Source organism: Amphibalanus amphitrite, unplaced genomic scaffold (assembly GCF_019059575.1).
Source record: "Amphibalanus amphitrite isolate SeventyFive unplaced genomic scaffold, NRLGWU_Aamphi_draft 000597F_arrow, whole genome shotgun sequence".
Lineage (NCBI taxonomy): Eukaryota > Metazoa > Arthropoda > Thecostraca > Balanomorpha > Balanidae > Amphibalanus > Amphibalanus amphitrite.
The window spans coordinates 190,409-204,058 of record NW_024882091.1 but is presented as its reverse complement, the minus strand read 5'-3'; the positions used below and the strand labels follow the sequence as shown (position 1 = coordinate 204,058).

Below are 13,650 nucleotides of genomic sequence, written 5' to 3'. Positions count from 1 at the left end.
ACGGAGAACAGAAGGTCGTTGTGTGACTCGCTTGTGCGTTTAATCAGTACTCAAGGACATTTTCCTCGAAGGCCTCTGAAGGCTCCTCAAGAAATGACACTAAGTTGACAGTGTGCCGTCTCCACAGTCCCCCTCCCCTCCTCCCGAGTCTGATAGCGCGAGTAAAGTCAATAGACGAGTGGCACTACGAGCGTGATATCTCGTCCCGTGCGGAGGCTGCCCTCAGAGTCACTGAGACGGCCGGCCGCCGTGAGATAGCCTTCTGAGACACTGAGACTGCCAGTTTCTGAGAGACAGCCCTCTGAGACAGCTCTCACTGAGTCAGTTAGCCTCCGTGAGGCAGACCACTGAGACATAGACAACCACCGTGAGGAATGCCTCCATATGGGCGCGGGACGGATCGGTACAGGTGTTTGGTATCCAACGGGGATGAATGTAGTTATAACTACATTATGAATGTTTGTTGATATCTCCCTCCCTTTCCCTATCCTCCTTTCCCCTCCCCATCCCATTTCGCGGTAAGTATACTTAGTACGCATACTCTCCCCGATCTCTGGGTACTCACTCTGGTGTGGTGAAGGTGGCGTAGAGCACCTCCTCCCTGTCCAGATAGTGGATGCTCTGTACCTCGTCCAGGTAGAACGGGTACTCGCCCGGCACAGAGCAGTTGAGACGCGCCTTCACAAACGTCGTCCATACGTGTCGACCGTTACCTCGGTCGTTCTTACAAACGCGAGCGATCCTCGAGTACACCGCCTGTAAAGAGAGACACAAATGATGTGGGTCAAATAAAATGACAACAGTGGTTTCATGGTATGGTAAGGTTATCTAGCCGAATAAACAAAATAATCCATGTGCAAACCGATCGTATTTGCTCGTGCATCACATACTTGAATCGTATCGAAAAATATGTCAGCTTGCATCGAGATGTCGCAACAATTTCTAAATTGCATCCGCAGTTGGGCAATCGGGAGTGGAATTTCCTAGCTTAATCGCAAAACGAAACGACGTTGTGACACATTTAAATATTTGTCGGCTGTCGGTTTCCGTCGTAATCTACATCTGGCAGTTAATGATCGCCATGATTATGCAGTGCTGGCGCCTTATCTGAATGGATGCCAGTAATCAGCGGATGCCAGTAATCAGTTTCCCTGGTGCACCGAGCCCCACCAGGCTCCATCCACTGCAATTACCGCCATATGCTGTGCACCCTGTCCCTGTCAGGGGTCCTGGGGGCTGTTTTATCGACGGCGGCATGTCTGAGGATCATGAATGTCTGCATGTCTGCATGCATGCGCGGTGCAGACGTCCCCGTGTGTGCTGGGGGTGGGGACAGGAGACAGCCTTGCGGGAGACGGAGCCCAGCTGCGGCAAGTATTAGAACATCGGCTGGTGGTAGCCTATATCGCTAGATCGACGGATGCCGTGAGTCGGTAATGATACAAAACGCCATGACCACTGAAGGCCATGGCAAGGCAAATGGATATCTAAGCTGCCGTCGGTTTCCGTCGCCATGTGCCGATTTCCTTCTGGTTATATCGTCGCCGATTTCCCGTCGGTTCGGTGGCAGGTGTGGCAGCGATAGTCCGTGTGAACTGTCACCGGCCCGCCGCCGGACTGTCTGGCACCGCCTGACACCGAACAGGACGCGATTACCATCTGTACTCTGTTTTGACAGCAAGGTGACGATGCTGATCAAACAGACGGTAAAAATCGACCGACGGTAAGGTCGGGTCGCGCTCGCGGGGACTAATGGCTTTGATTGGGGCCTATACCGTTACGAAAATATTATTTCTTTTTAACGGGATACCCATAAATGATATCGACAAACAATCATCCACCTCATGCATATTCTAATTCAAATTACAATCAAATTAACTACATTAGAAATACAATGAGATAATTAATAGTAACAAGTGACATTCCGCCATTTTACCGTCATCTCAAAGAATTGAGGCATAAATACAATAAATACAAAACCTCGTTTCCTCGTTTGACACTCACCTTGCCACAGCTCATGTATTCGACGGCGTCCTCTCGGAACACAAAGTAGACAAAATCCCCGGCCTCGAACGACCCGACAAAGTCCGGGGCACTCAGCAGGCGACTATCATACTTCTGTGTGCGCAGTTTGCGGCCGTAGAGGGCCGGGTCGAGGCCGGAGAAGTCGGTCGGGGTAGCAGCGAACACATCTCCCTCAGAGGAGAGCACTGAGGTGACGTTCAGGTGCGGCGAGTAGGGCGCCACAGCGATACCCGACTCTCGCCGCTGCACGGTGCCGAGAGCGTCCAGCTGCCGCCACGTGCACACCGGCTGGAACGCGTGAGTGCCGCAGGCTAACAGGCGCGACTCATGGCGGTGCAGCACGCGCACAAAGTTGTGACAGTCGACGGCCGTCTGGCCCTTGATCTCGCACATCTTCACGGCGTCCTTGTCTGCCGGCCAGTAGGCTGACTCGAGCTCCTGCAGGCCGCGCACACTCAGACGGTACAGATGGTCCCTGTGGGAGGGAGGGTGGCAGAAATTAGCCAACACACACGGAAGGTGCTACAGGCATTACCAAGCACGTAACCGGGTCGGCACGTGCTGAGCGTAACCGGTGGAGCAACTATCACAGAGAGATGAACCACTAAAGATGCCGCCGCCCCCGTAACATGTTCTGGGCGGGGTACAAATGAGCGCGGTAGTAACTCTGAATTTATGGGGGCGTCGGACAAAACACCGCCTCGATAAACGACAGGAGACTCATGAATCGGTACAGTCACACCCGGCATTACTAGGGCCGGCAGAATGAACGACTGTGTATACTGGGGAGGCCGAGGCCTCGGTCCGCAATCTGCCCATGGGATGGCTCTAAAATACGGCTGATATGGCGCCGGCGTCACGAGGTGGGCAGGTAGGATGGCTCAGGAGGGAGATATGGCACACACCCTAAACGTCGCGATACGTCGCAGCCATCGTAAATATTGCAGTGGTCGTTGCGGAGGCTGTAGTATGCGGTGTTTGATCCCATGGGTGGGGCAGCTTTTCAGGAGATAAGCCTCGACGGTACGGTACGATACCTGAGTCACCGTTGTACTTCCATAGTGGTAGTCTAATCTCGCCTGATGCAAGCATTTTCATTACTCATGAAGTTATTTTTACCTTCTAATAGCCTGATGAATATGAGAAAAGTAGGTACCTTTTGATAACCGTTATGGCTGTTGAAATATTCACTTGTTCCCGACGGTTTAGGTACACATGGATGAATTACACACTAAACGGATTACCAGGAGGCGTCTGCGCAAAAGAGATATTAGTGATTCGGTAAGTACATGATTAATTTTCGTTGTATTTGGATAAGTTGACAGCTTTATGACCCACTCAAAAACGCTTACTTATTTTTGCAGGCCTGGCTAATGGCATTTTCCGCAGAAAACTCCAGCCAATTCCATGTTTGGCGTGCGGCATTTCCGAACAGCCGCCGCCGTCACGACGCTGGCCGGTTCAGATGACTCGACATCGCCAGGACCGGCGGTGAGTATACCCGCTGGAACGTGGTTGGTTTGAGCATCCCTCGCCTCCCTGTTCGCGCAGCGCGGCCCGCACCTGCACGCACTGGCCCGGTGGTCCTCCGGCCGCGGGTTACAATACGGCACTGATGAGCTCGTTAGGCACTCTGCCACTGCGACGGATGAGTTCTGTCGGAGCGGCAGTGTCGCCACATCACTCCGGGGAGGCAGGGGCCGTACAAACGTCAGCGACACGGGACAACGGTGCACTATGCAGTGTGCAGTGGGACAATGGAGAGGACAGTGACCTAGCCGGTACGGGCTGAGGCGGAGGAACGGTTGTGCGGGTTGAATGAGTAGCAGAATGACGAGGGGACAGACACTCCTCTCATTCTAGGAGACTCCCAGAGCAAGGAACCTCTGCAATAGCACTTAATCCCACCGTTTTGTCCCAGAGTAACGAGTAGAGACGGACCAGTCACACCCAGCTGTGGCTGCCGACTGGCTGCGGCCGTATAGTGACAGTTATATCCCGTTCTCGGTCCTAAGTCGGCTCGCGTCGGTGCGGTCGACTCGGTTGGCACCTGGACAGGGTGTGGCGACCGGACAGCATTTACCTTAAGCTCACCATCAACAGCCAGCCGACTGAGCCGTGACTAAAGGCGACCAGTCCCGCTCCCCAGCGGACTGCCCTAGGTAACGGACCGACCAAGGTCGCTCTGCAACCCCCTTCCCCCCCCCCCTCCCGACCGCGCGCCAGTCACGCCGGACAAGCCCAGAACGGGCTTGATAAGCCCTGGTCTCACCTGGCACCGACGATGATCTGGTATTTTTGTATGTCGAACAGAATCTCTGAGAACCTGGTCACGTTCTTGGGCGCGAACACGTCCATCGTAGGCCGGAGCTCTGTCGAAGAGAGAAGGGGGATCGGTCACTTCGGAGCATCGGAGGAATGGGTGGTCAGGTGAGCAGAGTGGGGGAGGGGTTGGCCAATGAGCACATAGGAGGCTAGTCAAGGGACAGTGGAGGGGACGTCAAGGGGAGCATGACGGAGGGGGAGGATCGTTCATAAACTATGCCGGGGAGAGGGTCTGTCAGACGAGGCACAACGAGAAAGAGGAGACCAGCGTACTGTGGTTTTCTATGAGGTTGTCTGCTCATGGGGCGATATGGGGAGCTGATGAGCTGATCGGTATAGTCACACCCTCATCACTACATTGTAGGACTGTGAGATGCTTCGGTGAGCTTGGACATGATGCTCCAGTTGGAAGCACACTCCTAACCCGCACTATGCCGCGTGTTACCCCGTGTTTGTAGTTTGGAACATCGAGTGTGGCCAATTCGGCGCTCTTCCCTGTGGATCGGCCGATGGCTCCCATTCTTTACCCGTCCAATGTACGGGCCTGATTGTCGACTGTCGCCTGACGCCAGAAGCATCAGCTGTATTTACCAGCTGTTTATCTATTATTTACCCGTTATTTACTCGCTATTTACCCACTGTTTACTTTAACCCGCGCCCTGCTGGGGGTCCTGGATTTCCACGCCCTGCTGGGGGGGGGGTGTTTGAACACCCCCCCCCCCTTGTAACTCGGCTCCTGGGCCACGTAGCGATACGCGGAAGGCGGCGTTCGAAAGAGCGTAAAAAATAATGACGAAATCACTTCGGTCAATTTTTTGGTCAGGTCAAAGGTCAGGTCACCAGAGGTCATTGAAGGCAAAATTTCGCCGATTTCCAGGTCGAATGTCGAAAATTTCCAAGAAGCCAACGCATAACTCGGGAACCAATAGAGCTACAGCGCCGCGGAAAAGCGCATTCGATAGCCCTATTAACGCCCTTTCTGAGTAATTCTCTCAGATTTGACCTAACGTCAACGGTTTTGCCTGCAGGGGGCAAAAACTGCAAAAATAGCCGATTTTTTCGAAAAACAGTTTTTCTGCAATAACTTTTGACCCAAGCCTTGTACGAGCTTACTTTTACCGGCATCGTGTTCCTCTCGTCAAGACGCATCGAATGAACTATGACTTGACCTTGAAAGGTCAACTTGAAAATTTGACCTCAGGTCAAGGTCATGACCTGACCGGAAAGGGTCATGTTGCATATCAGTCGATCCGTATCGTCGAGCTGAACACATCTAAGGCGTTTTCATCGCTCTAGCATGCCTCTATCAAAAGTTATTTGCGAAAAACTGTTAGATACCATTCGTGACCTAAGATGACCTCAGGGCATAAACAAGGGTCACGGACACCATTTTCAAGTTCAGTGTGTCTAAACCACTTGTAATTCGGTGTTTGGGAGTGTTTATAATGTCTTTCATCCAAAAGAGGCGCATTTCAATTTTCTCCCATTGACTTATAATGGGGAGGTCGCAAAATTGACCTGACCTTAGGTCATCGATATCAAAATTCTGAGATATACATTTTGTACATGCTATTGCTCTTAGCAATCGCTGAAAGTTTCAAAGCGATCGGTCACTCGGTGTAGCTATGACAGACATTGAAAGTTTTTATGAGGTGAGGTCACTTCAAGTGACCTGGTGACCTGACCTTGAATGACCTTGGTCTGAAATTTTCACAACATGTGTAGAATTGATGTATGGTAAGGTGTACCAAAAACGGCGGCGCTCCGCGCCGCCGTTTTTGAGATATTCGCGAAAAACCACAAGGGGGGGTGTTCAAACACCCCCCCCCAGCAGGGCGCGGGTTAACCTCTCGGTAGCTACAACGGTGGATTTCGTCAACAAGAAATACCAGGTGTTAGTGATAGCTGCGGCTTTTAATGCAGCTGTCTGAGCTTACAAAGCATGGCAACCGAGCAAAACGCCAGGTGTTCACATGAAACAGGACAAAAGTGGGCCAAATCTACCGGCATATCTCCAGCGATACAAACACAGCGCTTAGGTGAATGGGTAGAAAATAATATACGGCTTAAACCGATCGGCTTACAACATGATAAACGAGGGCCACAGATAAGACCAGATATCCCCATTTGGAGTTCATGGTGACTTGTTTATTGTATTCTTACGTTTTTATTATTGAGAGTTCAACCAAAACCGTATTGTGTCATGCGGTGCAGCATACCTTCAGGCCCGAATAACTGCTGCCATCTAGGAGACCAATTATCAAACAACGACCACAAGACACGCATGTCTCATGAAAGCTTTGCATAAACTTCAGTGTCGTCAAGATAATGAACAGTGAAGCAAGCACCCATTTATTCAAATGCCGTTTCCACATCCAAATAATTGTGCTACTTGACAGCCTCCATTATAAAGACATGCATACAGGCTGTGATCTTCAACCACTTCTATGTTGCACTCGGCAATTATTCAAGCAAATGTTAAAACTAGCTAGTGAAAGTTAATTCATAGTGTTCCGTGCCGACGCCGCGCCCGAGTACTCCTCTGTTGACGTTAGGTCTTGTTTATTTAACTCTCCTAGTCCAGCACGCCAAAGCGCTGTAGCTGAAATGAGCGACAGCGGTACCTCAGCCACCGGTACACCGCGTCAGACCTGGTAGTCAGCCGGACCTGCGGCCGCATATGGTCCGCCGGCTTATTGCCAGTCGGTGGCCGCCTATAAAGCCACCTCACGAGCCGGCCATTTGCAGTGGGGGACATGGAAAATCCGACGCCCGGCATCTTGGCGCCCGGGCATCCTGACGACTCGGCATCCTGTCTCGAGGAACGTGTACCCAGGCGTCCCGGAATCCAGGCGCCATGGAGCGTCCTCTCAGCAGCGAGCCGTCCACCTTCCACCGTCCACCGACCGCCGTCCACCGACCACCGTCCACCGACCGCCGTCCACTGAGATGTCCACCGAACTCGGCCAGCCCGTGCTCATTGCTATTCTGACACCGGCAGCATTTGCAAACATGCCACGCGCTCAGCGCATGACAATAAGGGTCACGGTGCGCTCGCCTGCTGCAGCGAAATCGCCCCTGCTGCAGCGCACGATCGGCTCTTCATCATTGGCGCGAGCGCGTCCGCCCGTGCCGAGCCGCAAAATATGAGCGCCGCGGCTCCGTGGAGCACCGCCCGCCTCTGGCTCCATGGCGGCCGGTGTGGACGAACTCTGCATCGTGCAGGACTGGCAGAGCCCGGAGCGAGCCGCACCGGGACGCCGACCTCGTCAGGAACGCCGAGACGTGCCGTACTGGGACGACCGTGAACGTACTTGAGACGTGCCGTGGCGTACCGTACAATATCGTACGGAAAAATCTCGTAATGTAACCGAACTGGAACCGTCTGTTAGCCGAGATGCGATATCGTGCCGAGACCGTGGCTAAAGGAGACTTGGCAAAAAGTCGGTGTATATCGTGAAGGTGTGGGTTGCGGAATAAATGGACCAGCACCGCTTCAGGGCCGGTGTGCCTAAACTGGCGAAGCGAGTGAAAGCAGACGGACCCATGGGGCTCATCCACTTCACATGGATGACATAAGAATACTGCACTAAAAAGTGTTTAAACGGTCGTTTTCCTACCCTCGTCACCTTTCCTGCAAGTGTAGGTATAGAACGACAAGCGGTGAAGGCCGCACGATCGGTTGTTCGACTATACGCTCACTTTCCTCGACATACGCCGTGTCGCGTCTCTGTCCGTTCTGAGTCACGCCGTAGTCGAGTGGACACCTCAGTCGCCCTTGCCCTCTCACTACCTTCGTGACTCTTGGACTCTGACCCGACCGCACGTGTCCACTTGAGCCCACCAGTCTCTCGTATGTACCCACATACAACGCATCCATACATCCATCGTACTTCTGTACACCCAGATCAATCTCTGTTCTCTCGGGACAGAGCGATCACCGGTCCAGAGTTTCTCTGCGTGGGGTGGTGTTATCGGTCACTGGGGCCCAGCTCGACACTCACAGGGCGGCGGCATTGGCCGCGCACAGCTGCACAAACACGGGTTGGTAGGAGGGGCTCCAGCGCTGTACGGCGCGGTGCTGTCGGTGTGTCGGTCATGGAGGCGACCTCACACAGAGACACAGGTCACAGCGTCGGTCATCGTGTGTGTGTATGGAGAGGAGAGGGGCTTTCGATCGAAACCGAGATGTGGCATGGAATAATTGAAGGGAAAAGTAACCAAACCTTACTTATATCTATGTTGTAGGCTCCGACAAACTACAGCTGTCATATTTATTGGAAAGAGAAAGAAATGCGCTGAATCAATCATATACTATGAATTATGATCATATCGTATTCGTGATTATGTTATCCCAGATATACCATCTCATTTAAAATAATAAATACGAAGCCATTTCGCAGCATTACACGATACTTATGTGCCGCCTCTCTATGCTGAAATCCCTACTTAGCTACTCTGCAACCATTGATGGCTTGAACAAAACCTTTTGTGCACCATCGTTACCTTTTTTGGGATGATACAAATTTTGTGACACACGAAAGGACTAATCGAACAGGAAAAACATCTCTGGTTTTTCCTAAAAGTGAGTCGTGTCGAGCCTGTATTCAACGAACCAAAAGATGCAGGAATCAGCAATATTTCCGCACATCACGTGTCAACACTCAGCGCGACACTGTCCACTAATCATTGCGAAATGTCAGCCACGTCCGTCCTCAGTGCCCATCTCAAAGCAGGAGAACTGCGCCGAAACGATGGCCGTCGCACTAAGAGCACCTATATGTTGTGCAACCGACTGGTCTGAGGCGGCTGCGACGGAGTCAGCAGCTGCGACGGTAGCAGCGGATCACGGTGGAAGGAACGGCCGCTCATCCTCCGGTTTAGCGACGAAGTTGGCGAGAGCCGAAAAGATGACGATGGTGCTAAGAGAGCGCTGGGATAAACGCTGTGGAAGCGAGAGTCACAGCTGGACTTTCCTGATCGCCATCCGATTCAACGGTCACTTTATCAAACCATGATTTGCTTTCTCTGCCACCGTTTAACTTGACCTTTTGACTTGATGGTTAGGCGAATGTCTTATTGATGACGCTCACAGAAACTGGCTAATCGAATTCACCATTTGTCCGGTTCAGTGGAAATCGGCCAGGGTCCTGGGGCCGATGAGCTATCAGACTACTCGGAGACGTGCCTAGAAACAGAATATATAATCCTAGCTGGCGAAACGGAAGGCGCACTGCTGGAATACTATACGATGCAGTTTCTGAGCGGCAGTCGACGTCTTGGTCGGAGGACAGGCCGCGTCGGAGATGGGGACAACACGAGCGACGGACACGACAGTCGACAGGCCGACGTACCGCCCACCAGCTGGCAGCTGACAGTGCGACTGACAGCATGGAGACAGTGAGGTGACTGCGTGACATACGGAACATGTTGCAGCTCACTCTGCGATGCAGGTGACATGACAGGCTAGGTCAGTTGCAGAACTGGCATCGTCTGTATAACATGGACTCCGCCTAGTTCAGGCTCAGGCAGGTGCATGGGCCGAGTTGTCGCACATCAGTTTGCATGACGATTTTTGTTCTACGTGTCAAATGATAGCCTAATAGTTAGTGAAAACTGACTTCATGCATAAGACGGTAGGGGATGTTCATCCTCACCGAAGGGATAATAACGGGAGAACTGACAGCTCATTCATTTCCAACTGCAAGCCGCCGATCTGCCGCCAACGACGAACTCCAGACATCAGCGTAGGCATCGCCCATCATCAGACTGTCAGAATCAGCATAAGACAGCCGTCATACAGCGGAGGACATCAGGGCCGAGCAGACGACAGCTTCGGACAGCCAACACAGCCCCAAGCCACCGCCGAGAATACTGATCGCTGCCCTGTGCTGTCGCAAACTCCTCAGAATTATTCACAACTCGACGACACTGATGCGGCGCCGCGTCGCAGTAGCCTCCTACGGCGCCTGATAGAGGCGCAGCTAACGTGACAGGCAAACATCTCCTGCAGCGCAGACGGGCGGACAAACTCCCAGACACGGGTGCAGAGAACAGGGAGGGGCACTGGCCGCCGCGGGCACTACAGTAGCGGGATGTAACTCGCGGCCAATCCGTTCGTAGGAAATGCCCGCAGCCATGAACTCGACCCTGACACAGATTTTTGGATGAGGATAGGACGTGAAATGGACAGGAATATTTGACTAATTCGTTTCATTACTGTCATTGAACGGATTCGCAATAACATTGCCAGAAAACAAACCACTTCATAATGTGCAAAGTAGCACTTATTGCTATCAAAACCACTGAGTGCTTTCTAAGTCGCGCAACACGATCTATCAGCGATTAGTACCCATGGGTCAAACTCAGAAACTCTAAGAGCTACACTCTGTATCGCATTACCGAGAAGAGCTTATTGATTCACGCGAGTTCGATTACACCCTTTCGCGAAGCAGCGATGATAAATGGCTCGTCGCACCGATTCGTCTTGTGATACGCCGTCTGCCGACTTATTTGCGACAGTCGCCCTGAGGTAACGTGACCTGGTTGGGCGCCGCGACACCCCAGTGAGCCGAGCTAGCCGGTGTCAGTGTGAATGATGGGTCCGATAAATCTCCGCACAGTCGGTCCGGCGCGCGCGACTAAAGGGTGTCCATGAATGGGGCTAACCGGACCGGGCGCTCTGGGTCTAAGGCCGGGAGAGGCGGAGACGAGCTCAGAAGGATGACCCGGCAATTATAAAAGTTGGATGTAAAAGTTAGTCTGGTTTGATCGCATAGGTTATTCCTTACTTCATCAAAACTGGTGACCAGTTTATTGTGTTTTCTGATTATCTAAATTGGAAGATAAATTGACGTTTTTTTTTCCAATCGGACAGCTAAATGCAAGCTAAGTACATCAACTAAAAATGATGCGCTTTTGTGTTTTTGCGTGCAAAGTGCAGACCTGGACACCAGCGTCCCAGCCACACCGTCTCTCCCATACCGCCCTCCACAGACCAGGACCTGCTCGCCGTCCCGCTCGCTGCCCCCATTGTTATTCACGGGGCGGGCTGGACAGCTCGGGCATGACGCGCGTCTCCGGCCAGCGCCGAGTTGCAGGTCTCTCTGCAGAGCGTCCCGGTGCCGCCCGGGTCATTAGTATGCGGCGGGGGCGGGGGCTGGCGGCGCCAGGTCAGCTCGCAGTGACTGGACGCTGGTCGGCGGAGGCGGCCCAGCCACCTGGCTGACCCAGAGATGTTTGTAGGCGCACGATTGCAGCCGTCCCTCGCACAGGCGGAGCTGCTGCGGCATTCACACCGGCCGCGCTGCCAAGAGGGTGTGTTTACACGAGGATGGAGTGATAATTGGATGCCTAAGGACCGCCGGACCATTGGTGGTCTGACCGAGTGATGGGAGAGAGGACCAGACCAACATCAAACACATTGTATGCACAGCCGGTGGACACTGCAGACAGGCTCGGTCAACCAAGTGCGTGTCGAGATAACACTCATCTTCTGATGTGGACAGGAGAGAGCCTCTTCGTGCTCTATCGAGCTAACCACAACTCCCGACCACCTGGGTGTTCCTCCGACGGGCACGGCTTTGACCCCTGACCTGCGGTTATCTCCATCAGAGGCAGAGTAAGCTGGCGTTTACTGGCTGCCGACTGCCTCAACAACCTCACGATCGGACGTGACACGGTGTGTAACGATACACAGTGACACACGGTCACACAACGGTGACACAAGACGTAGTCAAACCTGACCCTCAGTCGGCACCGTCTGACCCTCTACGACACGAGCCAGCCCAGCCGTGACATCGACCGTCACTTCGCCGACCACCAGCCTTCAGCACGTCCCTTGTCCCCTGAGGACTAGCCTCAGAGTCCGCTGTGTCCTTGTCCTGGTCGGCGAGATACAGAGGAAGAGGTGCTGAAGCATCGTGTCTGACGAGAGGCACGTGCCGCCCCCGGGGGAGGGGGGCTGGATGCTGGTCTGGCGGTCATGGTCAACCCGCCCCAACAGCCACGGGAGGTAGAGAGAGTAGCGACAGGGGAGGGGTCTCACCACCTTGGCAGAGACGGGAAAGAGGTGGCATCGGTGGTGCTTGGAGGTCGCCGAATCGGGACATAAACGCCATATAAACCACATTGGTCTCGAGTGGAAAGCGTGATTGTTTAAAGTAACTGGACTGGACTAAAGCGTGAATAGGAGTTCACAACCTCGACACATGGTTCTACTTTCACGATTTCAGGATTCTAAAAGGGAGAGCACCTGGGACAGTTAGCGCGACCATCTGTGTCTCGGCGCTCCTGCCGCGATCGCAGACGCCGCTGTTACTACACACCGGCGCTACCGGACGGATTGGGCGCCGGTTTTCGGTGATCGACGGCCGGCTGGAGGACACGCCAGCCCTCCCGATATGGTCACCACTCACCGGACCAGACCTGGGCCGGGGCTGGGACCGGGGCCGGGGTAGGCCCGCCTGGCGGGGCCGGCAGACGCCAGGAAGAGGCGCCAGGGTCGCCGCGCCGTCGCCCCAGGAAGGATACAGGTCTGATTGTGTGGCGCCGCACGGGAAGTGCAGGCTGACCACCACCCAGACAGTCCACTAAAGGGGCGCCGAGGTCACCGGCGAGGTCACGGCGCGAAAAGACCGGTGGGACGAGTTGCCGAGCAGACGAGATCGGCAGAGTGACGGCGAGTAACGGACAAACTCGTAGCTACAAACTGTTCTCACTGAACAGATGCCTATCTGGACAGGATGCGGCCACAACAGAGCGCTGCCGGCTACTGCACGTGCTGCGGCGCTCTTTTTCCATTGTGATGGGCGGTGATACGTTCGACAGAGGGTGCCGCTTGCCAGACGCTCCCAATTAGCTCGTGTTTGGCGGCACCTGGCTCACCACAGACCTGGCGTGCCGGTCCGAATAATAGCTCTCCGACGGCCGGCCGCCGGCGGGCTCCATTATCTCACACGGCGAGAAAACTCAGCGCTGCCGGATCCTGCGCATTTTCTCGACACCTTCAATATGTCTAGTCACTGTTGAGCAATCTAAACACCGTTTTACTGAGGGGATTGAACGATCACGAGCCGGAAAACGATCATGACTGACAGATGTGCCTCCAGCAAGACCAGTCCTAATGAATAATGCAGGACACTTATGAAGAAGCAAATGGGATATTGAAACAATACGTCGAAATATCATATATTGTAGAGTTCCTAACCAAAACATTTTCCAAACATCCTGCAGGCAGAATAGCAGGCAGCAGGTACCTACCACTGACGTTTTGGCTATGAATTTGAAGTTAGCGTTAAA

The 13,650-nt window shown here is 53.5% G+C and overlaps 1 protein-coding gene across 1 annotated transcript in view; it reads right to left on the bottom strand.

Moving 5' to 3' along the window:
* The window catches only part of LOC122394547 (semaphorin-5B-like), a 55,339-nt gene that overhangs the window by 18,815 nt on the left and 22,874 nt on the right, over positions 1 to 13,650 (bottom strand). The window contains exons 3-5 of the mRNA XM_043391505.1: positions 4,298 to 4,397; positions 2,005 to 2,500; positions 566 to 756 (exon numbers count right to left, since the gene is read on the bottom strand). Of these exons, the coding sequence (XP_043247440.1) occupies positions 566 to 756; positions 2,005 to 2,500; positions 4,298 to 4,397 (787 nt within the window). The remainder of the gene's footprint in view (positions 1 to 565; positions 757 to 2,004; positions 2,501 to 4,297; positions 4,398 to 13,650) is intronic.